Below are 27,664 nucleotides of genomic sequence, written 5' to 3' on the forward strand. Positions count from 1 at the left end.
GATGGCTCATGGCGTATGTGCATCGACTACCGTGCACTGAACAAGAATACCATCAAGAATAGGTTCCCTATACCTAGAATTGATGATATTATGGATAAATTAGGAGCAGCTATGTTTAGCAGGATAGATCTAAAGAGTGGGTACCATCAGATCCGCATTAGATCAAAGGATGTGCACAAGACTGCTTTTAGAACGACGTTTTGCCTTTACGAATTTTTAGTGATGCCCTTTGGTCTCACAAATGCTCCTGCTACGTTCAATAGGATGATGGACAGAATTTTCCGTCCACACCAGCAATTTGTTGGTACATTCTTTGATGACATGATAGTCTACTCAAAGAATGAAGAGGAGCATAGGCATCACTTGGCCATTGTGTTCAAAGAGCTACGCAGTCATAGGTTGCTCATCAATTCAAAGAAAAGTGAATTTTTTCTGGAAGAGATCCACTTTCTGGGACACATTGTCTCAAAGGATGGTGTCAAAATGGATCCTGCAAAAGTTGAAGCGATCAAGTCATGGCCAAATTTGAAGACGGTGCATGATGTCCGAAGCTTTTTGGGACTATGCTCCTATTACAGAAGGTTTATCCGAAATTTCGCTGAGATTGCTTCACCTTTACATGCTCTTCAAAAGAAGGCAGTCACCTTTAGATGGACACAGAAAGAGATTTCAGCTTTTAATCTCTTAAAGGAAAAGATGATTTCAGATCCAGTCATTGTGTTGCGAGATCTTAGGAAGTCATTTGTGGTCCAGTGTGACGCCTGCGGTAGTAGCATTGGTGCAGTGCTAATGCAAGATGGCAGGGTAGTAGCCTATGAGAGGAGAATTTTACAAGGGCAAGAGATGACCATGCAGGTCTATGAGAAAGAGTTACTGGCTGTGATTCATGCGCTCTTAAGTTGGAAACACTACCTGCTAGGTGCAGATTTCGTTGTCCAAACGGATCATCAGACCTTGCGATACTTCTTGACACAAACAAAGTTATCTGAGAAGCATATGCGATGGGCAAATATCTTGTCCATGTTCCATTTTCAGATTGTGCATGTGGAAGGCAAGAAGAACGTTGTGGCTGATGCCTTGTCAAGGAAGCCACAAATTTCAGCTGTGTCGATTCCTTATCATCATGAACTTGATGATATGAGAGAACAGTATGCAAATGATGAAGATTTTGCAAGGGTCTTCGAGCAACTAATGGATGGACAACGTCATGAACACTATCTTCTTAAAGACGGGTTCATGATGATGCATGGCAGATTGTGTGTCATAAAGCCATTGCGACGCAAAGTTATAGAAGAGAGTCATGTCCCACCGTATGCAGGGCATCGTGGTATTGATGCTACAGTTAAAGCGGTTGAGACATTCTTCTACTGGCCTACATTGAGAAGAGATGTGGATGCCTTTGTGCGAGAATGCCTAATATGCCAAAAGGTCAAGTTTGACAGGCAAAAGGCACCAGGGTTATTGCAACCACTACCTATTCCAGATAAACCATGGGAAAGTATTGCTATGGATTTTATCTTTGATCTTCCGAGAACGCAGACAGGAAACGATGGTATTTGGACCATTATTTGCAGATTCAGCAAACAGGCTCATTTTATTCCTGTTAGGAAGAAGATAAAGCCAGATGAGATGGCACGCTTGTTTATGAGCAATATTTTCAAGTATCATGGCATGCCACAGTCGATTGTTAGCCACCGTGATCCACGCATGACAAGTTTGTTCTGGAGAGGCTTGTTTGAGAATATGGGCACCGCGCTCAAATTCTCTTCGTCGTTTCATCCTCAAACAGATGGGCAGTCAGAAGAGGCAAATTCTACTGTCCTAGATCTGCTGAAGTGCTATGTGTCAGAGCATAAAAGAAAGTGGGAGCAGTATTTGCCATTGGTGGAGTATGCATACAATAATATAGTGCATTCATCAACTGGCAAGGCACCCTTTGAGATAGTTAAAGGTGGCAAGAAAGTTCCTCCCATACTGCATACAAAGGACAAGATATTTGAAGCAGATAAGTATGTTCAGGACATGGATAAAATGTACAAGAAGGTCAAAGTGGCCTTAGAAAGGACTCAGGCAAAGCAAAAGAAAGTAGCTGATCGTCACCGTCGTGAAGTGGTATATTCACTTGGTGATTGGGTGCTTTTACGCTTTGAAAAGGCAAGGTTAAAGAAGATGAAGGGCAAGGAAAGATTGTTTCCAAAGCTCAGCATGTGTTACTATGGGCCTTTTCAAGTGTGCGACATAATCAGTGATGTTGCATATAGGCTGAAATTGCCTGACAGTTGGAAGATTCACAATGCGTTTCATGTGAGTCTTCTCAGACCCTATGTGGGTGATGTGCCAGAAGATATGCCAGCTGAAGATCAGCCGGAAGTCGAGGAACTTGACGAGATCTTGGTCCCTAAATAGATTTTGGCACACAAAGAAAGGAAAGTGAAAGGCAAAGTTGCTAGGCGTTACTTGGTAAAGTTCAGAAACTATCCACCAATGGATGCTAAGTGGATGGAAGAAGGTGAACTTGTAGAGTCACCAACTGTGTTATCACTTTACCTGGAAGCCTTCGATTTGCAACCTACCTTGACCCCTTGAGTTTCAAAGCTACATGGATTGTCAGTCTGACAATGGCTTCTGAAACAAATGATGTACAAGGTATTTAAAGTGAGCTCAAATGAAATACCTGTTATATGAATGTTAGAGCTGTACAGATTGTCAGTTTGGCAATTGCTCTTATGGAATGTCCAAAAGTTTGGTTAGTGCTATAGAAGTGAGTATTTCTTGTCAGTTTGTCAAGGATACAGTAATTGCTTCTATTAAAGAGTACATGTGTAACTGCATTCTTAAACTGTCGGTTTGGGTATGCTCGAAAGTGTTACGGGATCCAACGTGTACTATAAGACAGTGGCAAAATGTGCTGCTACCATTTTGTCATTGGAAAGTTAGTGACTCAAAGCAATGGCACAGTGCGAAGCTACCACTATGTCATTGGGACAGGGTTCACACGCAGGCAATACATGAGTCGACGAGGTGTTGAATACACTAGGGTTGACAATGAGCATGTATGTGTCGTACATGTGTCGACAGGTGTTGAATACATCAATGTTGACTAGGAGCTTGTACGACATAGATGCAAACGAGGACGTTTGAGATTTCAAGAGGGGGGTATGTCACCAGCGTGTGACTACTATCTATCCTTTTTGTTGATTTCTTTCTTATTATCTATTTACTTTCACTTTTTGGAAACACCCCTCAGGAAATCTAATTGCCCTGCATTGCATAGCTAGTGTGGAACTGTCCAGAGGGAGTCCAGGCCTGAGGGCAAGAGAGCACTAAGGTTGGACAAGGACTATGGTTAGCCAAGTGGGGTCATTGACTAGCCAAAGTGGAATCCTTTGCTACAGAGGCTACATTTCAGTTCTGGATGTGGCCGCAGTGTACAAAGAAGGGTCGGATGACCTAGAAAGATACAATGGCAGTATCTCCTAAAATTTAGGGAATTGCTATTTTGGGACCTGAAAATGTGTTGACGTCATTACCTCCGGAATGACAAGGGGAACATTTTCTTACTCTGCCGTGAAGCCAACTGGGCAACCGGTTAAGAGATTTTTAGGTGGCAACCCCGAAACGGGAAAATGCTTATAAATGTGCCAAGTGGCACCTTCTGGTGCACTTGCCTCATGCAACAAGAAGTGGCGCTGAATTTTAAGCTGGGAGAGGCTCATTTTCAGTTTTGTCACAGGTTAAGAGCTATGGAGTGCTTGCTTTCCCTCTTATGCACAGTGCGGTGCCAGGAGTGATGCCCTGCACGCTACGCACTGCCCTCTCTCTCCCCTTTGGCAGTATGTTATGCCCCTCTAGTGGGCTCTTCATTTGACCAATGTACAGTTGTGTGGGTTCATGCGCGATTGTCGAGGCAAGAGCCTCTTGCACAGGTACTGGATTAGCTAGCGGCTAATCCCCCCGCAGGTACAGGTGAATTCGGAGAGGTTTCACGCCAGAAATCTCGTCCGATTCAAAGGGCAAGTAGCCCTACAGGTGCGGGAGCTCGAGGACTTGCTGCGGATGCGACCGGCACGCGAAACGGAACCCGAAACAGTGAATTACAGCCTGCTGTGTATTTTTGCAGGTTTAGGGTTTTGGCCCTAAACGGACCCTAATACGCCCAGGAGGTTCGGGGACGCAAGGGGACCGCTGTACAGGTGATCTGGCGCATTTTCAGGGCTGAAAACAGAGAATTCAGCGTGCTGCAGATTCTCGCCGTGTTTTGCAAAGTGCCCGTATGCGTCGGGAAAGTCGGTCAATGCGTGGGAATACTGACTGTGAAGGGTCCTAGTACAATTATGTTGCCGAAATCAGGCCAGAACAGTTGAAATTCAGCCAAGTTTGTGCGGGGCAGCTTGTAGGGATCCACAGCGTTTATTCCCTCTTTTGAACAATAAAGAAATACCGAAAGGGGCGCCTAAGTTAGGGGCCAATCTGGTGTCCGTCTTCTCATACAGGTGCATTCTAGCATCTGTATCCCATTCCCCTCTCTTGTGTCACTATAGCGCAGGTAAAATAGACGACTAATAATGGGTGAAAGCTAAATCAAGGTTTGAAGTAAAGTCTACCGCCCTTTTTGGATTGAACAGGCCGGTTTCACATTACACCACACGTTGCCCCAAACTATAAATCTCTCTTCTTCTCCGAACGAGGTAACCGAACCCATCCCTACATCCTTGAGCCCATCCCGTTGAGTGTGATCCGCACCATTGCCTCCATTCGTCTTAGCTCCCATTCACTACGCTAAGACAGGACGTTGGGTGCACCGGTGAGGAGTGTCATCGACTTTGCACCTTATGCCCTCGTCAAGTGCGAGAGAGTGAGTACCACACACGACTTGAGTGCTCAACTTTTGACCCCATTAGGTCCTCTTTTCCCCATATATTCAGCCATGAGCTCTCCCTACATACCTTCCGCTCCCAACCACGATGTGGACTCTCTATTGCGACGCTCATTTCAACCATTTTTGAGCATCGAGAGTCACTTATGACCTCCACTCACACCACGTGACATGTTCATTTGGTCCCATAGGTCATATTTGACCTCCGAGGACGATAATAGAACTATAGAACTATCTCTCTCTCTCTCTCTCTCTCTCTCTCTCGTTCATTGTGTTTAGTTTCTCTTTTCAAGTGAGATAAAGTAACCTCGTGTTTGTGTGGAGTACTAGATCTGGGCTAAATCCTTAAACACTTCCGCTGCACCGGACAATATGAAACCCACTAAGAGGAAATTGCTGCACCCAATCACTTGGGTGAAGAAGAAACCAACGGGGATTCCAGGAGGAGCCGACCACTTTTTGAGGGATCGAGAGAGGAGTATGGTCTGCCTCCATCCTCAGCTTTTGAAAAAATGGAGATACAATGTCAACAATAGGTCGACAATCGTGTACGACAGATGATACTACACTCCAAGGATCCCCAGTACGCGAAATTTTTGGCGAAGCATCCACTTGATGGGGTGCACTCTCGATGGCGTGCCACCATCCACTCACCTCTTAAGTCGGCTTTGAAGAAGAAACCTACACTGGCGGCATCCGGACAGAAAGTGTTCTCAGAGGATGAATTTGACGAAGAGGTGGATTGACGAGTCAGCACTCATGAAGACGAAGAAGCAGTTGCGACAAAAGAGAAGAAGCAATGCGACAAAAGAGTCGAGCAGTAGACTATCCCGGCTACTTGGGTTGCAAATCTGCCTTTGAGGCTTCAACAAACCGAAGAAGCGTGTTTGCTTCTAGGATGATCTGAGTTCATCATCGTCCTTTTCAGAAAGTTCAGAGAGCTGCTCTTTCTCTTACTCAAGTGATGACTCCGGGGAGCAAAAAAGATAGGAAGGGCAGAAAGACTCAGAAAAGCAAGAAAGGAAAGAAGGCGAAGAGGAGGAGATCCCGCAAGAAGTCTCGAAAGCATTCAGATAGTTCGGATGAGGACTCCTAGTCCTTTGAAAGTTCAGATTTCGATGAATATCGATGTAGACGAAGAGAAAATATCTGTATTGAGCAAACCAATACGACCATTTGGAAGGTGAGGGCAAGAAGGCTAAGGATTTTTAGCGAAAGGCGAGCATGCTCTAAAGTTGGATACGTTTTCAGGCTTTAGGGATACCCATAGAGCCCTAGCTTTCATCCAGCAGTTTGACATCGCCTTTTCTGCACAGTAACAGGGAATGGCCATTTTCAGGTCCTCGTTCCCCGTTCCCATCCGAATTTCCCGTTCCGGATCCCCGTTCCGTGTTTCAAACGTGAGTATCCGAAACAAGGAATGGCATTTCATGCATGTTGCCGTTCCCCGTTCCCCGTTTCGGGTAACTATGCGTTTCGGGAGGGCGATACTCAAAGCACTCCAAGGTACAAAGTGTGGCGTCATATTTGAAAGGAAATGCCCAAACATGGCGGTCTACCCTACAGTTACGCAGAGAATCACCAACCAAGTGGTTGCAGTTCAAGAGAGTTTTCACTTCTTCATGGCTCACACAGGAATCCGAACAAGATGTGATCACTGCTTGGAATCATTTGAGGATGACCATAAATTACACCTTGGATACCTATTGCTAGAGATCTTGGGATACTTTTCTTCCTATTTCCTCCTTTAAAAAGACAAGTTTCAAGCAACAAGTTGAGCGGTTCTACTGTGGACTTACCGAAGAGATACGGAGTTATTGCCTACAAAAGAAGTCCGAGTTCATGCAGCGGCTCATGGACAAGCCAAACAGGGTTTTGGTATGCATGGTGACACACTCACCTATCATACAGACAGCCTTGTGGCAATCAAATTCGGATAAGAATTGTCTAACGGTAAGAAGAAGAAGAAGAAGAAGAAGAAGAAGAAGAAGAAGAAGAAGAAGAAGCAACAGAAAAAGAAACCATTGGGCCCTAGATTGTCAGCTGAGCAGCGACAAAGAGGGCAAATGCTATGGATGTGGGGAACAGGGACATGTTTTTGCCAAATGCCCCAACAAAGCGTCCAATGATCAGGTCGAGGACAAGCCAGAGAGTTCCAAAGCAGCAGAGGCGTGAGCAAAGAAAGGAAAGACCAAGGTAGTATTGGTACCAGATTTTGTGGGGACCAACCATAACAAATGGATGAAAGTACGGAGCTCTGTAGAGTGTGGGGCAAAGTACGAGATCAAGAAGCCCTTATCTTCTTTGACGGAGGAGCCAAGGCCAACTTCATTTTGACTGAATTGGTGGCTCGACTTGGAACTACGCGGAAGAAATGGGACCACAGGTCGAGGCAGTTCTAGCGGCACCAAGACGGGATGTTGCCATTACACCTGTCATAGGCAAATTTCGATTGCATTGTTCGGGGTATGTAGGGCACGAGGACTTTTAAATCATGCCTCTAGAAGGGTGTGACATCCTTTTGGGAATCCCCTGGTACCATAAGAACGGCTTGTTGTCGACTACATGGCTAGGAAGGCGACATTGAAGAATGAAAAGAGTAGAGATATTGTACTTGAGTAAAACTGAAGGGCGAGTCCGTCCTAATTGTATCGATTTCGACCGTTTCAAAATTAATGAAATCGAGCCTTTTTGTTTACTCTATCTACTTGAATGTGCTAAATGACAATAAAACGTCGAGCTTGTCAGACTTGAGAAGGAACGACAAGATTTATTGCAAGCTCAAGCTGATTGCTTCTCTGAGGGCTTTGCTAGGAGAGTTACCTCCTCAGTGACCTGAAGATGACATGATTGATTTGATTCTCGGCAGTTCGTCACCGTACCAGCCACCTTACCGAGTTAGCAAAGCCTTGAACAAGGAAATTATGAACCAAGTGAAAGAGCTTCTAGAAAAATGTCTCATTCAGCCCAACACATCACCTTATTGTTCGCCAATTTTGTTGGTATTGAGGTCTGAAGAAAGATGGATCTTGGAGAATGTGCATTGACTATAGAGCTCTCAACAAAATCACCATCAAGAATTGGTTTCTAATACCCAAGATCGAAGATATACTGAATAAGTTATAGGGTTCTACATGCTTTAGCTGAATCGACCTGAAAAGTGGCTATCATCAGATCAAGATCGCCCCTCGAGATGTATACAAGATCGCATTCAGGACGTCCTTTGGATTGTACGAGTATTTGGTGATTCCTTTTGGTCTCATGAATGCTCCCGCAACGTTCAATAGGACGATGGACATGATTTTTAGAGAGTACTGATCATTTGCGGGCACCTTTTTCAACAACATGATCGTATTCTTTAAGAGTGAGGCAGAGCACAAACACCATTTGATACAGGTTTTCGTGGCACTACGACAACACAGACTGGTGGTTAATGGGAAAAAGAGCGAGTTTTTCTTGTGTCAGGTGCAGCGAAAGTGTTTATGGATTTAGCTCGGATCTAGTACTCCACACAAACACAAGGGACACTTTACTTCACTTGAAAGAACTGAAGTGAAGAAAGAGAGAGACACAAGAGAGAGCTAGAAAAGAGACGACACCGGATGTTGGGTCACAAACCCTCAAGGGCCCCCTTGCTCTGTTGCCAGAGCAAGTACTTTCTTTATTCTTGCACAATGCTGATAGTAGATACAGTGACTAAATGCTGAGATGCTGATGCTACTGGGTGCTGATGCTACTGAAGGTACTGTGGGTATTGAGAGATCCCATATCAACGACGTTGATGACGACGACGGGTATTGCTGGGTCTATGTCGACGATGATGAGGTACTGATGGAGTCTACATCGACGATGAGGTACTGATGGGGTTTACGTCGACGACGATGATGTCGACGATGAGGTTCTGTGGATCTATGTCGGTGACGACGAGGTTCTTGATGGGTCTGTGTCGTCGACGACGACAAGGTTCTTGATGGGTTTTGTGGATCCTTATACCGAGCCAAGGCACAAAGGGTACCAGCTGCTGGGGTATTGTGTCAATGACGGCGACGGCGATGATGCTATGGCTAAGTGCCAGCATTCACTAGCGTTGTGGGTGGCTAAGGACTGCAACCAATGACGAGTATAGGCTGAAATCTGCAAGCGCTCCAAGCTGAAAACGCTGGCTGTTCTGGTTGAAAAACGCTGTCTTCAAGGCTGAAAACGCTGGTCATCTAGAGCTGAAAATGTTGGCGGATCTGGGCTGGAAACGCCAGGGAGATGAGGCTGAAAACGCTGACTGCCTTCTGCGGCCCCCTCTGCTGAACCTAGCATCCAATGGGCTGCCTAAATAGGTACTGAAATCTGGGTCGAGCAGGCTCAAAGACAGCCCCACGACCATCTGAAAATAGGCTGAAAAATGACTTATTAATAAGGCCATGCTAAGGGGTGGTTCACACGCGGTAAATGCCCGAATGCTTGAATGACTAAACTGTGTAAGAGAGGGTATGCAGCTATGACCGGCCTGGGTGCGAGGCTAGGTCCTAAGCTAAGACTCCTGCTAGACTGTAGTAGAAGCATATCCACGTAGCGCAAGTGAAGTGCGCACGTAACATCTTGCCAACGATACACTGTTTGGGAGGCATTGTTTGTGCGGAGAGTGTAAAAATAGACCCGGCCAAGGTTGACACCATTAGAGATTGGCCAAATTTGAAGAATGTACATGAAGTTTGCAGCTTTTTGGGCTTATGTTCGTACTACAAGCGGTTCATTGGAAAGTTTGCAGAGATGGCTTCTCCTTGGCACAATTTGACCCAGAAAGGGTTACTTTCTCTTGGGGACCATGGGAAATTGTTGCATTCAAGACTCTACAGGAAAAGTTGACAATTCGTCCAATGTTGATTCTACCAGATTTGCAGAAACCATTTGAGGTTCACTATGATGCGTGTGGTTGCAATAGTATGGGGGCGGTCTTAATGTAGGAGGCCGTGTTGTAGCTTATGAGAGTGAAATTTTCCTGCAACCAGAGCTGGTTGCACAAATTTACGAAAATGAGCTCTTAGCTTTCATCCATGCTCTTACTTAGTGGCGTCATTTTCTACTCGGAGTCGATTTTTGTTAAAGTTATGGCCTCTCAAGTGAACTATCCAATCTGATCCCATTATTTATTTTGGCTTTTAGGTATTTATTTTACTTATTTGTCAAAGTCTGGGAGGGGCAATTTACTTAGATGGGCATATATGCAACCCAATGCCCCCATTGTAAAATTATCAATTTATTCTTTGCCAAGGTTGACCACATCAATGACCAAAACCAACTATCGGCTATGGAAAGCAGATCAACCATTGAGTTAGGAGCATATGCTCGACAGAAGTTCCCAAGGAAACTGTTGTTTTGTTTGGCTCGAGAATGTGAAGCCAAAAGCAAATGTACAAGTTCGCTAAACCTGTCAAGTACTTTTGCAATGTACCTTTCTTGAGATAAAAACAATAATTTCAGCTTTCTATCTCTTTTAATACGCATGCCCAAAATATGCTTTGCATCACCCAAATCCTTCATAGAAAATGCTGAATTTAGCTTACTTTCAGAGCATCAAGACTAGTCTTATGTTTCCTGGCAAACAACATGTCATCAACATAGAGAACAAGTATGATGGGACTACCATCTTCATCCCTTTTTGTATACAAACAGTTTAAAGCCTTGAGACAGCATAAAAGTGTCAAACTTCTTATACCACTGCCGTGATGATTGTCTCAAACCATACAGAGCCCTTTTTAGTTTGTAGACAAGTTCCTCTCGTGTAGGAACTACAAAACCTTCATGTATATGTCCTCTTCAATGTCACCATGCAAAAACGTTGTCTTTACATCCATTTGATTCAATTCCAAATCAAGCACCGCACGAGAGCAAAAAGGACACGTAAAGTTGTAAGCTTTACAACAAGGGAACAAAGTGGAAAGGTACGTAGTGTACGACATGTTTTACGTACGTACGGAACGTACTTCCGTACTGAACCACCTTTCAGGTACGTAATAGATACGTACCATTTGTAAAAAACTCATGTTTTAGTGAAAAACCCTTAGACTCATAAACAAATTTACATTACAAATTACAATGCTGAAAATGAACATATTGACAATTGGACATAAAACTCAAATGCCTCAAGCCTCGATGATAAATCATAAAACAAAGTTCAACTACAAGCTGCCAGTTGGGGTTGGTCTTGCGTGGCATGATGAATTTCTGCGAAGAGTGCAAAACACATGAGAAATAGAGAGAGGGGTGTCGTGAAGAGTACGCGCAACGTAAGGAGAAAGAGTGGGAGGGGCAAGAAAGAGAGCGGAGCTTACCTTTCTACGTGGGAAACGACTCCTGAGTCCTGTCTGTGAAGTTGTGAACTTCTCTGCAATCTCTGTTGCTCTCTGGAAAGTTACGTGCAGTGAGTATAAGGCATACAGCCTTGGGCTATTAGCCTATTAGCATTCCAGACCACCAAAAGGCCCCAAATCGGCTCGCGTTCAAGGTCTCCATCCTAACGCTACACATTCAGATTTTTTTAACTACAGCACCGTACGTATCGTACGGTACATACCTTACCGTACTGTACGGTTGTACCGTATGAAAGGTAAGGTACGTACGTACCTATGCAGCCTTGCAAGGGAAAAGATTTCTTGAAAATCAATTCCTTCTTTCTGTGCATATCCTTTTGCAACCAATCTTGCCTTGTACTTGGATCTTCCATCTACAATCTTAATCTTGTACACCCATTTGTTAGGAAGAGCCTTTCTCCCAACATTACATGATGCAAAGAGGGATTAAATCTTTGCGGTTGCCTTCTCAAACGAGTTGACCTGCGTACCCAATGATCTACATTTTCAGGCAACGGTTCTACATCATAAGGCAACTCATTTTTAGCTCAGCTTTATCATGCTGTTGAAAATCATTTTCAGTCAATCCAGGTGGCTGTCCATCCTCATTAGGAGCATTAATATCATGTCCTATCTCTATTGGCTCAAGGTTAACTGGCTGATTATCAATTTCAACTCGCGGTAATGCATCATGAGGGTCTTTTTCAACATCAATGGGTGGCACGGAAGGCTGAAATCTGACTGTTTTGTTGTCAGCATCAGATTTTGTAGCATTCTTAAGCAATTTTGCCTCATTGAACATTACATCTCGGTTGCGAATCACCTTTCTAAACTGTGCTAACCACACTCTATAACCCATTTCACCTTCTTTCCCATAACCTAGGAAGACTCCCTTAATGGACTTCATATCAAGCTTTGTTCTCAAGTCATTGCGTACATGAACAAAAGCTTCGCAGCCAAATACTCTCAAATGATCTTAAGAGGCAGGTTTGCCATACCAAACCTCCTCTGGAAGGTCATTTTTCAACGTACTATTAGGAGAGCGATTGTAAATATGAACTGCAGTTTTCAATGCCTCCCCCCAAAACTCTTGGGAAAGATTAGCGGTGGACAACATGCAACGCACTCTCTCGCATAAAGTACGATTATACCTCTCAACCACACCATTAGAAGACGGATTATAAGGGGCTGTCAACTCCTTTTCAATCCCATTTTCATCACAAAAATGCTGAAATTCAGCAGATACATACCCTCCTCCATTATCAAATCTGAGACATTTAAGCTTAGTACTCTTTTTCGTAGTGACAAAAGCATTAAACTTGTTAAAAGCATTAAAAGTCTCACTCTTACTTTTCAACGAATGCACCCATCCTTTCCTAGTACAGTCATCAATGAATGTAACAAAATACAATGCACCACCAAAAGACTTAACATGCATAGTGCATACATCAGAGTGAATAAGATCAAGAGGATTAGCTTTGCGAGAGACATCAGAGTAATAAGAAGATTTCTTTTGCTTTCCATAAAGACAATCATTACAAAAATCCAAGTTTTTGTCTTTTACATCAATCCTCTTTAGAGAGGAAAGCACATCAATACCCCTTTTGGCTCATATGGCCAAGTCTCTTATGCCACAATTCCGTGTGTGAAGCAACTTCATCATCAGCAAGAAACTTGCCAGGCAAAGTTTTGCATCGAAGATAGTACAGAGTACCTCTTTTAGACCCTTTTGCAACAAGCATAGAGCCCTTAAGCAACTTCCATGAACCCCCAGCAAAGATGGTAGTATAACCATGTGCATCTAACTGGCCAACAGATAGCAAACTTTTCTTAATGCCTGGGACAAACCTGACATCATTCAAACCATTGTTAAGAGCCAAACGCATAGTACCCATTCCCTCAATATTGCAAGCGAATTTATCACCAAGGTACACCTTGCCATAATTGCCTGCACCATATGTAGCAAAACACGATGGAGTCACATGGAATGAAGCACCTAAATCCACTATCCAAGACTGGGATAGGCCATCATTAGTACTAAGCAATGCATCAATGACATCTTTCTTCGAGATAAGCATGTCTTTTGCATTAGCTATCACCAAATCTGAGGGGCATGATGCCACAACCCAGATTTCCTTAACGTCTGACAATTCCTCAATGACCACACTAGAGGATATATTCGCATTCTCAGCATCCTTGGAGGAATTACCTGCTGATTTTTCCCCTTTCTTCTCATCTTTCTTCTTTTTTTCTTGTGTTTCCTTCTTCCTTTCCTGCTCTTTTTTGAAATACCTGCAATCAGGTTTCTTGTGACCCTTTCTGCCACATTGATAACAAGTGACATTCCTATTCTTTGTCTTGCTCTTACTTCTATTTTGAGTCCTGTTGCCTGCATCACGCTTTTGATTTCTACCTCTTGCATTGTAGGCAGAACTGCCACCTTTCCCACTAGACTTGCGTCTAATCTCTTCATTGAGAATAGATCCTCTTACACCGTCATACGTGAAGGTGGGACTCTTGCTCAAGGAGACAACCAAAGTTTCCCAAGTATCTGGCAATGTCATAAGCAAGAAAATAGTTTTCAACTTATCATCAAATTGGTGAAGCTCACTATCTTGCAACTGACTCAACACGCCTGTAAAAGCACTCAAATGCTCAGAAGCTGACTTCGAGTCATCAAGCTGCATATTCATCAACTTTCGCATCAAATGCACCTGGTTCACAGGCGTGATGTTTTCATAATTGGACTTTAGCTTTTGCCATATTGTATAAGCAGAGTCCAAACGCTTGATGTCCGTCAAAATGTCATCATTGAAATTTGATAGCCATTTTGATGTAGGCCATAGCCTTCTTATTTAACCTGGCCCACTCTTCGTCAGACAAACCTAGTGGCTTATTCTCTTCCAATGCATCTTCACAATCTTTTAAGAAAATGATACCTTGCATGCGTTCTTGCCAAAGATCGAAGCCTTGACCATCGAATGGTCTGATTTTCATCAAACTTTTAGTGTGAGATGCGGAAGAGGAAGAAGCCATCTTAATTTAACCACTAGTGTGTATACAATAGAGATGCAATAGGCTGAAAATTTCAGCAAATAGTAGCAACCACAAGACTTTGCATACAAAGAGCCATAGTTTCTTTACATGAAACAATCCAAATCTGAATTTTCAGCTGAAATGTGCAATTTCAAGCACCTATACTTAGCTTTTCACTCAATTTGTTGCGACAAACATCAACACATGTGATCCCACAACTTTGGTACACTTGTGTATTGCTGTTTTGACCTGCAATAACCTGTAAATCACTTGTTTTGACCTAAAAACAGTCTGTTTTGGTAGTCTTTGCGATGGAAGCAAAATTGATCGCAGGAGAGCAATTTTAAGTCGCTGTTCAGCAGACTGCGCAGGGCTGTTTTGAAACCCTAGGGCTTTGATACGAGTTGAAAGCGTGAAGCAGAGGGTATCGGTAGGTGCGCGTCGCGATGTAGTGCAGGATTGGAGCAAGAAGTAGGAGGCACAGTGCAGCAGAGAGCTAGCGCTAGAGGTCGAAAGCAGAGGGAGAGAGAGAGCTCGTACGATTTGGGGAAAACTCAATTGAGGGAGTTTTTGGGCTTTCCCACTTTTATTATAAGTGACTTTAAAAAATGTGAACCTGTTTAAAAAATACAGGCTCAATGTGAACCTGGAGAAAGTATAAAAATATACAATAGAGGTCATTTAGGGCCTTTAACCCAACAAGACCTACATTAACGTATAGACCTTAAGAACATACAAAGCAAGATGGCACTTTGTAATGGGACGACACCACGTGCCAACAGAAAAGAACAGACTGAACAGGCTGTTAGACGCTTCAAAACAATTGAAGTGAAAGAGAGAGACTTCACACGAGACATGGAGTGACATAGTTCCACCTTGAGAGTGCACTGGTCCCAAACTGTGGCGCCCCTTTCCATATTTCTATATATTGCTTCAACGAGGTACAACATTGGCGGCTCTGCTCTACATCTACTGTCGGGAGAGAGAGAGAGAGAGAGAGAGAGAGAGAGAGAGAGAGAGAGAAGAAGAAGAAGAAGAAGAAGAAGAAGAAGAAGAGAAGAGAGTTTTAACGTCGTAGGAAACTATCCCAAGAGACCTTAAAGATCTAGCCGACGAGGAGAGTTGAACTCAAGACTTGTTATTCAAGAGAGAAATGGCATAACCATTGACCAATCTACGTCACTTGGGTGATAGAAAGGTTATACCATTTTCCTCTTTTTATTAGCGCGCACACCACACCTACACACCCACACACACACTCGAGAAGAAGAGAGTTTTAACGTCGTAGGAAACTATCTCAAGAGACCTTAAAGATCTAGCCGACGAGGAGAGTTGAACTCAAGACTTGTTATTCAAGAGGGAAATGGCATAACCAATCTACCACATTTGGGTGATAGAAAGGTTATTCCATTTTCCTCTTTTTATTAGCGCGCACACACACCCACACACACACCCGAGAGAGAGAGAGAGAGAGAGAGAGAGAGAGAGAGAGAGAGAGAGGCTACAATTCATATTCAAAGGCCCAAGTCCAAAAGCATGTGGTCGCCAAAAGCTAGCGTCCTAATGGGTTGTTCGTACAGCAATGCCACGTCATCAGCTGTCAAGGTAGTTTGTGGATTTCCGTACAATTGCTATGTTAGCATGTCAACGCAAATCGTTGGCATGTGTATAGCAAGCCACCTCATCACTCTTTAAGAGAGAGAGAGAGAGAGAGAGAGAGAGAGAGAGAGAGAGAGAGGCTACAATTCATATTTAAAGGCCCTTGGCCATCCATAAACAGTTGCATGAAAAGCATTAAGTCTAAAAGCATCTGGTCGCCAAAAGCTTGCGTCCTCAGGGGCTGTTCGTACAGCAACGCCACGTCATCAGCTGTCAATGTAGTTTGTGCATTTCCGTACAGTTGCTATGTTAGCATGTAAATGCAAATCGCTGGCGTGTGTATAACAAGCCACGTCATCACTCTTTACGTAGTGTGTATGTGTTTGTGCTTGATTTGCTCTAGGTCCCATCGGTTGTAACAAGCTTGGACACTCTAAGTGAGAAATCAGTAGCAACACACGAACAAAAACTTCAAAATCTCTGAACTTTAATAGAGAGAGCGAGAGTCTTCCGTGCCCAAAGGTATTGGCCCCAAGGTTTGGCGCCTCTTTCCATATTTCTTTATCATTAATCTTTACAAAATACAACTCTCCAGGGACCTCTGCTCTCAGACTTTGCGTCTACATGCTCTGCAGAGTGAGGTCCCAAGCTTTTATTCTTACAAGCCCGAAAATAGAGCCCCAAAAGCAATCACATGAAAAGGTTCAAGTTGGAAAAGCATCTGGCCTGAAAGCTAGCGCTGGAGGGAGCTTTCGTGATTTACGAAAATTTGTTCAGTGCCACGTCAGCAGTTAGCGGAAAATTCGAAAGCGTTCGTAGAGCCCTTGCGACTCAACATCTTCGCGATCTCTTTTTTTATTACCACTATGTGTCCCCAAGGCCCCATCGGAACAACTTCTAATCTTTTAACACTGTCAATTCCGGGTAGACATGCCATGTCATCATTTTGTGACATAGCCCCCTCTTGTAAGAATTGTAATCGCCCTCGATTACGTTTGCAAAATCAATCATAAGCCATAAACTAGCTTAATAGATACTGACTCTAAATATTGACGCACTAGACGACACCAATCAAGCACTTGCACAAAGACGACAATCACTGAACGTTCAAATTACATAAAGTCCATGGAGATCTCGCACCATGATCTCTCGGCAACGTGTTTAGCAATTGCCTCTAGATCCACACCGGATCTCACTGATGTTGAATTGACTAATTCTTATTGCTATCATGTCCATCTTATACGGAAATCTCAAGATTGAAATGCTGCAGTCATTTCGTCTTTCAAACATGCACTGAGAGCACACATAAGTCAGATTCAGGTCGGTAATTCCCATGTTGAAGTACTTCTTTCATAAAGTCATATAGCATAATATTGTCAACCCATCAGTTTCCCCGAAATCCCAAGGAAAGTTACTGAATCCATCTGAGTAACTTGTGGCATAGGAGCGGAGTGACTCCCCTCGTGTGAAGTCTCCTCTGCACCAGATTCAACCCTATTGATCCACGGGATCTCTCGGAATAGTAAAAGCTAGACCGAAAACCTCAAGGTAAAGTTCCAATATCTGAGGAGTATCTGCTAGGTCCTCCTCCTCCATCCACTTCGCAGTCAGTGCCGGATAGTTCTTGACTAAGAACCACCGTTAACTTTACCTTTCTCTTTCCTTCCCTGGTGCGCCAATATCTGTTCCAGAATGAGAATCTCGTCGCTCTCTTCGACTTCAGGTTGCTCCTCAGACTCCCTGTCAGTTGACACCTCACCCTTGAAAGGTTTCAACTTTCAATAGACTCACATGAAAAGGATTGTGAATCTTCTAAGTATCTGGCAACTTCAAGATGAAGGATACATCATTTATCTTGGCTTGAATCTTGAAAGGGCCATAGTACTGCATTCTTGGCTTTGAAAAAAGCTGCTCCTTTCTCTTTCGTTTCCTTAGGCGTGCCTTCTCAAATCCTAAGAGCACCCAATCATCTTCCTTCAAGCGTCGATTGTTGTCAGCTACCTTCTTATGCCATGCTTAAGACTTCTTAAGAGCCTCGCGAACCTTGGCAAAAGCAGTGTTCAAATCTCCCGTATATTGTTCCGCTTAAAAAATCTTATCCTTGGTTTGGGGAATTCTCTGACCTACTAGCTGATTCTCTTTTCCTTTCTTTTCTTGTGCCTTGGGACGTGCGGGTAGCTTCTTTAGCTTCCCCGGTCCATTGGCACGTCTGTCTCAATCATCGAAACGGTGAGATGCACTATCATCTGATCCCCTTTCTCGGAATCCTCTGATGAACTTGCATCGGGTTCTTTTAGTTCGTCGGAACCTTCGGATGTGCTACCATCTAATTTTTCGAGAATCCTGTGATGAGTTGTCATTCATAAGAGAGTGTGCCAAGACTAGACAGAGAAGAGAGAATGATACTGTGAATGAAGGTTTTGTGAGTGATAAGAGAGAGAGAAGACTAAACTAGATGGGGTCCCAAACCCCCCTCTGTATTGCTAGAGAGGTATTTGCTTTCGATTGCACAAATGTTGATATAATGGTCCTTGATGTTGAGATGCTGATGGGATCTTAATGTAGGTGCTTGGATGTGCGAGGCTAAGGGCTCAAATGCAAAAACGCTGTCGTAATGCTCCATGCCTACTGGGAGAAAAACAAACGAATAGTAGGGTTTTGTTAATTTTTGCTAGAGGACTATTATTTTTTGTGCGATGGATGCAGGTAATATCTACTTGACATTAGGAAAAAACAATTTCCCTTTTTTTTTGGCATCAGACAAGGCTATTGATTGTATTGCAAAGTATTTTGGTGCACTTAAGGATCTCGTGGAGCTTCTCTCTTGGAATATATTTCTTACAGGATTGTGCTTAGTGAAGCCTTGGTTGGTATGTTTGTGTACTGCTGTGCGATTCAGAGGGCACAATAAGTGCTTGCGGGGATATGCTTGACAATGTTACAGTGTCGTGTGTCTCTGTTTCTCTGCCTTCCTCTGCGTCATTTGAGGTAACATGTTACACTTCTCACTTAAATGATATAATAAGGGTGAGTGGTGTTCGACAATATGTTGCGAAGGAGGTTATGCTTGGGATTGAGAGGTGAGCTTCTATGCTACAAGGAGTTGAACAACTTGTTGATGATATGAAAGTAACTATGGGTCCTAAGGGCCATACTGTCGTCTTTGAGCAAAGCTTTGGATGTAATGATTTCATTGAGCAAATCTTGGAGTTGTTAAGTGCATACGAATAGCCGCTTAAAGTGTTATTTTTTTAAAATAGAAAAGGTGGACGAGCTAGAAAAGAATAGCGGACGAGCAATTGTTTATAGGGCTTGTCGACTACAGGACCAAAATCGTCGTTGGCTAAAAGGTGAAGCCGAGTGCTGGTTGCAGGTATCGAAGTGGACGACGTACTCTGCCGGTAGCGAGGACGAAGGGAAGTTGGCATCGACTGCAGAACGTGAAGGGCATCACTGTAGAAGAGTGGAAGGGGTTACAGAGCAGCGCTATTGCAGGGCAACGCTGGAGCAGAGGAAAGAGATACAGAGCGAGCGAGCAGGAGAAAGCAGCCAGCACAAAGGAGAGCGTGCATCAAGGGCGGGGATGAGCCACCGGGTTGCAGTTGGACGAGGTGAGTGAGGCGAGCGCTGTATGTGGAGTTGAAGCTGACAAGCAGATACGCACTTGGAGCAAGGCATCGAAAGCAAGCAGGGTGACCCGCGAGTTTGAAGCGAAGGCCTGTGTGCAGTGCAGAGCAGTGAGGAGCGTTTTTTTAGCCTTGGTCGCCAATGAGGCGTGCTACAACTTCTGGTCTAGAGAGAGGAGTGCATGCTTTGGAGACGAAGCATATCTATAGAAGTCCGAAAGTCGTTTACTGAAGATTGGGATGGAGCAGGGAACAAGACATGTTTGTGATAAAGGAAGAGCATGGCGAGGAAAAATAAAGTCAGCTTTCACTCGCGCTCTTTTATCCAGCATGGTTCCTCGTGCTTCACTTTTGACCAAGTGGATAGCAGCTTAAGTGCTCTACTCAGCAGAAGTTAGAAACATTTATCTTTGGTTGTACTTAAACACTGCAATCCAATTTCTCATTTGTCAAGAAAGTATAAAAACATTTTTTGAAGCAACATTTCTGTATTTTGCTATTAATTTCTCACAATAAACAGCTCAGTGCTGACCTCCGATTACGACAGGGATGCTGAATGGGATCTGCGATTGCGATGAGGCTAGGGGCTGATCTGCTGTTGCCGAGGTTGATGGTGGGCTGAAAACTGAAAATCGCTGGCTGATCTGAGGGCTGAATCTGAAAACGCTGGCTGATCTACTTGCTTGGGCTGAAAACTTGAAAACGCTAGTACGGATGGTTGTGTTTGCGATGGTGTGGCGAGGTTACTGAAAATGCTGGTGCTGATGGCATGATCTGGTGCAAAAACGTTAGAGATGTTGAGGTACTGTGCGTACTTGGTTCTTGTACTGAGGGTACTGATTTATGCTTGAGAAGTGACTCCTAGGGTCACTTATACATGGGATTAAAGCTGGGTTAGGCAAACTCATTAAAAACCGCACGATTTCTAAAACGTCACTTACTAATGAGTTAATAAACTCACTTATAAGAGGTGCTTCACATGCAAATAAATACCTAGGTTGGGCACTAATGCAAATATATGGGAACACTTCCTAATGCCTACACCTAGCATACATTGGCTTTGCTCACGTGCAATCAGAGGGTATGCAACTATTCTATAGTGCCTAGACATGCACGTCCTGCGTACAGGCTCACAAGGGTGCCAGAACATTTCGGAGGCTGTCTTAAACCCTAGAGATAGGAGTTAGCTTGTCCACATGCACATAGGGCTAGAGATAGGAGTTAGCTTGTTCACATGCACATAGGGTTAGATGTTAGCATATCCGCCATTCGTGCTGGCTGTGCAAAGATTCACGTTATCAATTTTTAGGGTTTTGGTCCCCCCCAAACGGTTGTCCACAGTTGGGCTTTAATGCCAATTCCTAGGGGTGGTGCCACGTCACCAGCTTGAGAGAGAGAGAGAGAGAGAGAGAGAGAGAGAGATATTTGTTTATGTCCTCCTAAATTGGAAAGACTACACGGGCATCGGGGAGATGGAGCTCTAAATTCTTGAGTGCAAAAGAGGTTGAAATTATGTGCAAAGCGTAAAACCATGAAATGCATGTCTATCAACCTAGCTGTATCCAATACCAAATTGTAGGTGTAGGATATCATGCATAGGTGGGTAGGGGTTGAAGAGTCCACATAGAATAGCACCCACATAGGTTGAAACTATGTGCAAAGCATGTCTATCAACCTAGCTGTATCCAATACCAAATTGTAGGTGTAGGATATCATGCATAGGTGGGTAGGGGTTGAAGAGTCCACATAGAATAGCACCGAAATACGAGAAACGTAGTCCACCCTCTCCGGTATGGCTTGCTCAGTTGTCATTCTCACCTCTTTGATCTCCCTTTGATGTAGCACTTTGAGAGCTGTTCTCGTGGAGTAAGACCTATATCAATCAATTTTCCATTTTTTAGTCAATATGACCCAACTTCCATCGTGTTGAGGTCAATTGTAATCCCATTAGACTCTAGGCCCTTTACGGTGGCAAACACATGCAACAAAACTACTTGCTCCGAGAAAAACGAAATGATGGGCGGCACATAAAACCTGCCCAAGATGAACGTCCAACACCTAAAGATCTGGAACCAGTAGCCTTCCTACACGGAAGTAGAGGGAAACCAATAGCGTCAATGCCTTTCGCTAGCTGCTAATCCACATAAGCACTTAAGAATGGACAAATTTCTCCAAGGGTAGAGCTTTGGTTAGTAGATTAGTAGGGTTATCATCTTTGTGAATTTAAACAAGCTCAATGCGCTCGTCCTCAAGCACCCCTCAAATGAAGTGATACCTCAAATCAATATTTCCTCTTTGCATAAAATGGGCATGTAACATTTGATATCGTGCTAGTTGGATAGTACTCTCACTATCAAATAAAAAACTCCTTTTGCTATATTATCCAAATCTTCCACTAGACATGTGATCCAAATAGCTTCCTTGCTACTATTTGACACAACAATGAACTCCATTTTTGCGGTAGAGTTAGATATACAACCTTGCAAACAAGGTAGGTCACCATGAGATTTTGCACCACCAGCAAATGTAAAGCCATAGCCTGATGTAGACTCATTTTTTCCACGTTTTAACTCTTTTTTCCACGTTTTGTGCATAATTAGCACTTGTGTAGCCAACTTTACATGTCTCCTTTCCTCTAAATTAAAAGCACAACTAGCTATGCAGTCCAAGTCGCTTGCCGATGACAATAGCAAGACCAAGTCAAGATGGTCAGTGACAATGGAAGGGCCGCAAATGGGGATGAGGGAGGCATGTAGAGGCATTCTTTTTCACATGCTGGTCACTCTAGGAGTGTGCCTAAGTGGTCTAGCACGCCTGATAGAGTCGAACCCCAAAACTTTGGGGTTTGACCCTCCCCCAAAGTTTTGGGTAGCAATTAGCTACATATGAGATCTTGAGACATGAGAGTAGGGATCTTAGGGTCTTCCTATGATTAAATCTACACTTAAATCTAGTAAGTATGTGGTATCCAATTTTAACAAGTTGTTGATTTTATTTAAAAAATTAAAATTTTCTTAAGTAGCACGTCTGACCCCACTGCAATAGCGCTCTAATTCGTTGTCGCCAAAAGTAGCACCGCCCCGTACTGAAATCGGCCTACATTGTCATGTATTGGGTTTGATTACAATCACGAAGGTCATACGAAGGCGACATGTTAGAAAAAAAAACCGGGGTACAATGTATTTTAACCGACTAAAATTGTAAAGTCCCCGTTAGATTTTGAGATTGCCTTTAAGAAAACCGGAAAATTTACACAAGTTTTAGTGTAATTACCGGCAAAAGTTTCAAATTTTGACCTAAACACCGGGAGAATTTTAAGTTTGTCCTTATTTTCACCGGTTAGGGAAAATGTATTTTTCTGGCCCTACGAGTCGGAAGGGGTGTTGAAGTTGATAATATTTAAATACATAAAAAAAAATCCTTTGTAGGTAGCTTTGAAAGCTTTGATTACATAGCAGTTATTGAACCTACTTCGGTGCGGATTGGTTCCGACATGTTTCACAAGGGTTTAGTAGTTCCTACACGTGAGGAACTTGTATGCAAACTGAAAAGGGCTCTGTATGGTTTGAGACAATCATCACGACAGTTGTATAAGAAGTTTGACACTTTTATGCTATCTCAAGGTCTTAAACGCAGCCATGCAGATCATTGTTTGTATACGAAAATGTCACGTGACACATCCAACCGTATGTGTGTGTGGACAAGCTACAACACGACAAGGGTTCAATCAGTCCAGTCAGTCTAGTTTTATAAGTATTCTGGCACTTTTGTGAGTATGTTCGCAGACCGTGCATGCCCAGATACTTAGTATAGATGCATATTCTCTGGTTGCACACAGCATGATCATCAGTATTCCCACCAGAATCCATCAGGGGAATTTTCTAGTGATTTTAGCCTATTTTACGTATTTTTGACATTTTTCACTTATTATTTTTAAGTGACTTTTGTTGGAAAGTAGGTAGGGCAATTTTGCTAAGTTTGTATATAAGCAAACTAGAGCTAGCACTATTTGGTAGAAGAGGCAACAGGAGCCAAGCTCAGCAGGCAACTTCTCAACAAGACCCCTTGGCGGTTCCCCCTCCAAGCAAGAAGAACCTTCCCCCATTGGCGTTTTTCATCAGCTAGCGTTTTTGCATCAGCAGATCCTCGCCGCAGCAAGCCCAAGCCTAGCGTTTTCGCATCAGCAACCATCGCCACAGGAACTCCCCATCAGCTAGTGTTTTTGGATACCCCTTCCCCTAGCGTTTTTGCAGATCAAAGTGTTTGCAGATTTGCAGCGTTTTCAGCCACAACAGTGCAGCGTTTTTCAGCCATGAAGAACTTGCAAAATCAGCCCTAAAAGAGTAGCATACTCAGCCCGGAAAGACCATCAGTTTTCAGCCCAAAAAAACCTCAGTTTTCAGTCCTAAAACCTGCAGATTTTCAGCGTCAAAGACCTACAGAAACAGCCCCAAAGTCATTGTTTTTGGACTAGCCGCAGATTTCAGCCCATAGCATTTTTGGACAGCAGTAGAAAGATTGCAGATTTCAGCCTTAGGTCGGCTTCGCCATCCCCGTCGTCGTCGTCGACATAGCCTAGACTTGCATCAGTCTCATGCATACCGTTTGTACGAGTTTGTGCAATCATAAGTAGACCACTCTCGCCGACGAGAGTGGGGCCTTCAGAGGAGGGTTTTACGTCTCTGGTGTTGTATCTCTCTTCTCTCTCTATCTCTCAGTCTCATACACTTGCATGCACAGTGTCCATTCACTTTGTTTGTCATCATAGCACTCTCTCATTAAGAACGGAAGGCTCTACCTTCCATAAGAACAAAAGGAACCTTGAGCAGACGAGGCTAGGGGCTGATCTGCTGTTGCCGAGGTCGATGGTGGGCTGAAAACTGAAAATCGTTGGCTGATCTGAGGGCTGAATTTGAAAACGCTGGCTGATCTACTTGCTTGGGCTGAAAACTTGAAAACGCTAGTACGGATGGTTGTATTGCGATGGTGCGGCGAGGTTATTGAAAATACTGGTGCTGATGGCATGATCTGGTGCAAAAACGCCAGAGATGCTGAGGTATTGCGCATACTTGGTTCTTGTACTGAGGGTATTGATTTATACTTAAGATGTGACTCCTAGCGTCACTTATATATGAGATTAAAGCTGGGTCAGGCAAACTCATTAAAAACCGCACGATTTCTAAAACATCACTTACTAATGAGTTAATAAACTCACTTATAACAGGTGCTTCACATGCAAATAAATACCTAGGTTTGGCACTAATGCAAATATATGGGAACACTTCCCAATGCCTACACCTAGCAGACATTGGCTGTGCTCACGTGCAATCAGAGGGTATGCAACTACTCTATAGTGCATAGACATGCATGTCCTGCGTACAGGCTCACAAGGGTGCCAGAACATTTCGGAGGCTGTCTTAAACCCTAGAGATAGGAGTTAGCTTGTTCACATGCATATAGGGCTAGAGATAGGAGTTCGTTTGTTCACATGCACATAGGGTTAGATGTTAGCATATTCGCCATTCGTGCTTGCTGTGCAAAGATTCACGTTATCAATTTTTAGGGTTTTGGTCCCCCCCAAACGGTTGTCCACAATTGGGCTTTAATGTCAATTCCTAGGGGTGGTGCCACGTCACCAGCTTGAGAGAGAGAGAGAGAGAGAGAGAGAGAGAGAGAGAGAGAGAGATTTGTTTATGTCCTAAATTGGAAAAATTGGAAAGACTACACGGGCATTGGGGAGATGGAACTCTAAATTCTTGAGTGCAAAAGAGGTTGAAACTATGTGCAAAGCGTAAAACCATGAAATGCATGTCTATCAACCTAGCAGTATCCAATACCAAATTGTAGGTGTAGGGTATCATGCATAGGTGGGTAGGGGTTGAAGAGTCCACATAGAATAGCACCCACATAGGTTGAAACGTGTAGAGCGTAAAACCATGAAATGCATGTCTATCAACCTAGCTGTATCCAATACCAAATTGTAGGTGTAGGATATCATGCATAGGTGGGTAGGGGTTGAAGAGTCCACATAGAATAGCACCGAGATACAAGAAACGTAGTCCACCCTCTCCGGTATGGCTTGCTCAGTTGTCATTCTCACCTCTTTGATCTCCCTTTGATGTAGCACTTTGAGAGCTGTTCTGGTGGAGTAAGACCCGTATCAATCAATTTTCCATTTTTTAGTCAATATGACCCAACTTCCATTGTGTTGAGGTCAATTGTAATCCCATGAGACTCTAGGCCCTTTACACAGTGAGTGCCATATTTGGTGCTCACATGCGTGGGAGGACGTGGCAAACACGTGCAACAAAACTATTTGCTCCGAGAAAAACGAAATGATGGGCGGCACATAAAACCCGCCCAAGATGAACGTCCAGCGCCTAAAGATCTGGAACCAGTAGCCTTACTACACGGAAGTAGAGGGCAACCAATAGCGTCAATGCCTTTCGCTAGCTGCTAATCCACTTTTAAAATGTATCATTTGATGTGCAAGCCCTTTCTGCACAATTTCGCGTGGGGCTGGTGGTTGGAGGTTCAATGTGTAACCACCCTTCACTCTCAATCGCTCAATCGGTCAACTTTTATTCAATAAAAACTTCTCTATTCTAGCATGTATAAAGCACCAACAACATGCCCCACACTAAGATGTCTCAAGGAAGAAAATATTTTTCTAAATTATTTTTGTGAGGTTGTGCAAGCTATTTTACATGAGTTAATATTTCTATCAAGAGTCTTTTGTGCATCAAGTATTTTTTGTGTGAAGACTTGTTAAAGACTTTATATTCATATTGGCTCATGTTTCTTTTTGTTTGATCATTTCAGCGACCAGATTTTGGGTGGAATGGATCTACATTCTGACACTGATTTCATGTAAGATGAAATGCATTGTTTGGTTGTGGCGCTTGAAGTTGTCTATCTAATAAAAGCTGCTAGAAAACATGAGAGGCTATTTGTATTCGAGCAAAATATATTGTATCAAATTGGGAAATTAAATATGTATTTGATGTATAATGCCCCCAAGCGATAGGGACTTTGGAGGATTCCATGCACCTATGAGAGTGTATTTTTGAAAGAATTAGGGTTCCTTCTTGTCGTATCATGTGCTAACTTTGAGGCAAAGAGTGAGCACAAGAGGTGGGCTTTTTCTCTATTCCTAAGAGAACCGTTGTAATCTTCTCTGCTCCAAGCCTTCCCTTTGATGAGAAGATAATACCACTAATGAAGTTCATTACCACTTTCTCTATTCTCTCTATTCATTCAAATCTTGAATGCATGCAAGGTTTGTAAATGTTTGCTTCGGATATGTGAATAATGGTTAATCATCTTGCTTGTTTTCTTGTTTATGTGTAGATTTAAGTTGAAACTTAAGAAATTTGAGTTTTGGATTTAGGGGAGGTATCCTTGAGCCTGGGAAGGTGCTATGACACCTTGTTGTAGGTTAAAGCTTCCATTACTAGCATGTGCTTGGCATGACGTGGATTGATCCGAGTGAAATGAGTGAACTATTTCTATGGGGAAGAATTTCAAAGCTACGATAGGAGGTGTCTTTTGATTGATTTTGCCACTTCTATTTTTGGAACTAAAGGTTTTGATTTGTATCACTTTAATGTGGTTTGATTGAAATTTCAAAAAAAGTGTAAATATGTTAAAATAAAACGTAACATATAAGAAGCCTAGGAATATTAGAAAGGTTGCATCACAAAATCATTGTTTTAAAAGTCTTTTATGAGTTTTTTGTTTATTAATTTGTTGAGAGCTTCTAAGGCAGTTTCACCTTCCAATAGTACAACCAAATTGTTACAATTTTTTTGATCATCGAGAGCTAGTCAATAAGCACATTAGGCAAAATATTTGGACCCAAACCAGGAAATTCTGTCTTCCTCCTCTGTGATACTAGTGAGCACTCTTTAGATTCAGATGTTCTGTATACCTCTTCATTTAATGATCACTTGTGAAAGCAACAAAAAGTTTATTGATAATGAATGTATTCTTCAAAGCCACAATAGAAGAGCTTGAGTCCCCAATCTTACATAAATGAATTGAGCTATGTTGCTAATCGTGGTACTTGCTCAATGGCCGATCACCTAGAGGAAGTGCAAAAGAGGAGTCACAATGTGTAGGCTATGTAAACATCAAGGTGGTATGTACGATGAATGTAAAATGAGCCGTTGTTGAGATGTGTA

General features: G+C 43.1%; 1 protein-coding gene across 1 annotated transcript in view; it reads left to right on the top strand.

The window, feature by feature from the left end:
- Positions 1-18,839, top strand: part of LOC147443072 (uncharacterized) — a 28,855-nt gene extending 10,016 nt beyond the window's left edge. The window contains exons 3-4 of the mRNA XM_086529003.1: positions 18,421-18,505; positions 18,616-18,839. Of these exons, the coding sequence (XP_086385129.1) occupies positions 18,421-18,505; positions 18,616-18,788 (258 nt within the window). The 3' untranslated portion in view covers positions 18,789-18,839. The remainder of the gene's footprint in view (positions 1-18,420; positions 18,506-18,615) is intronic.
- Positions 18,840-27,664: the final 8,825 nt, after the last annotated feature.

The sequence above is a fragment of the Adiantum capillus-veneris genome, chromosome 14, assembly GCF_014529385.1.
Source record: "Adiantum capillus-veneris isolate H3 chromosome 14, ASM1452938v2, whole genome shotgun sequence".
NCBI lineage: Eukaryota > Viridiplantae > Streptophyta > Polypodiopsida > Polypodiales > Pteridaceae > Adiantum > Adiantum capillus-veneris.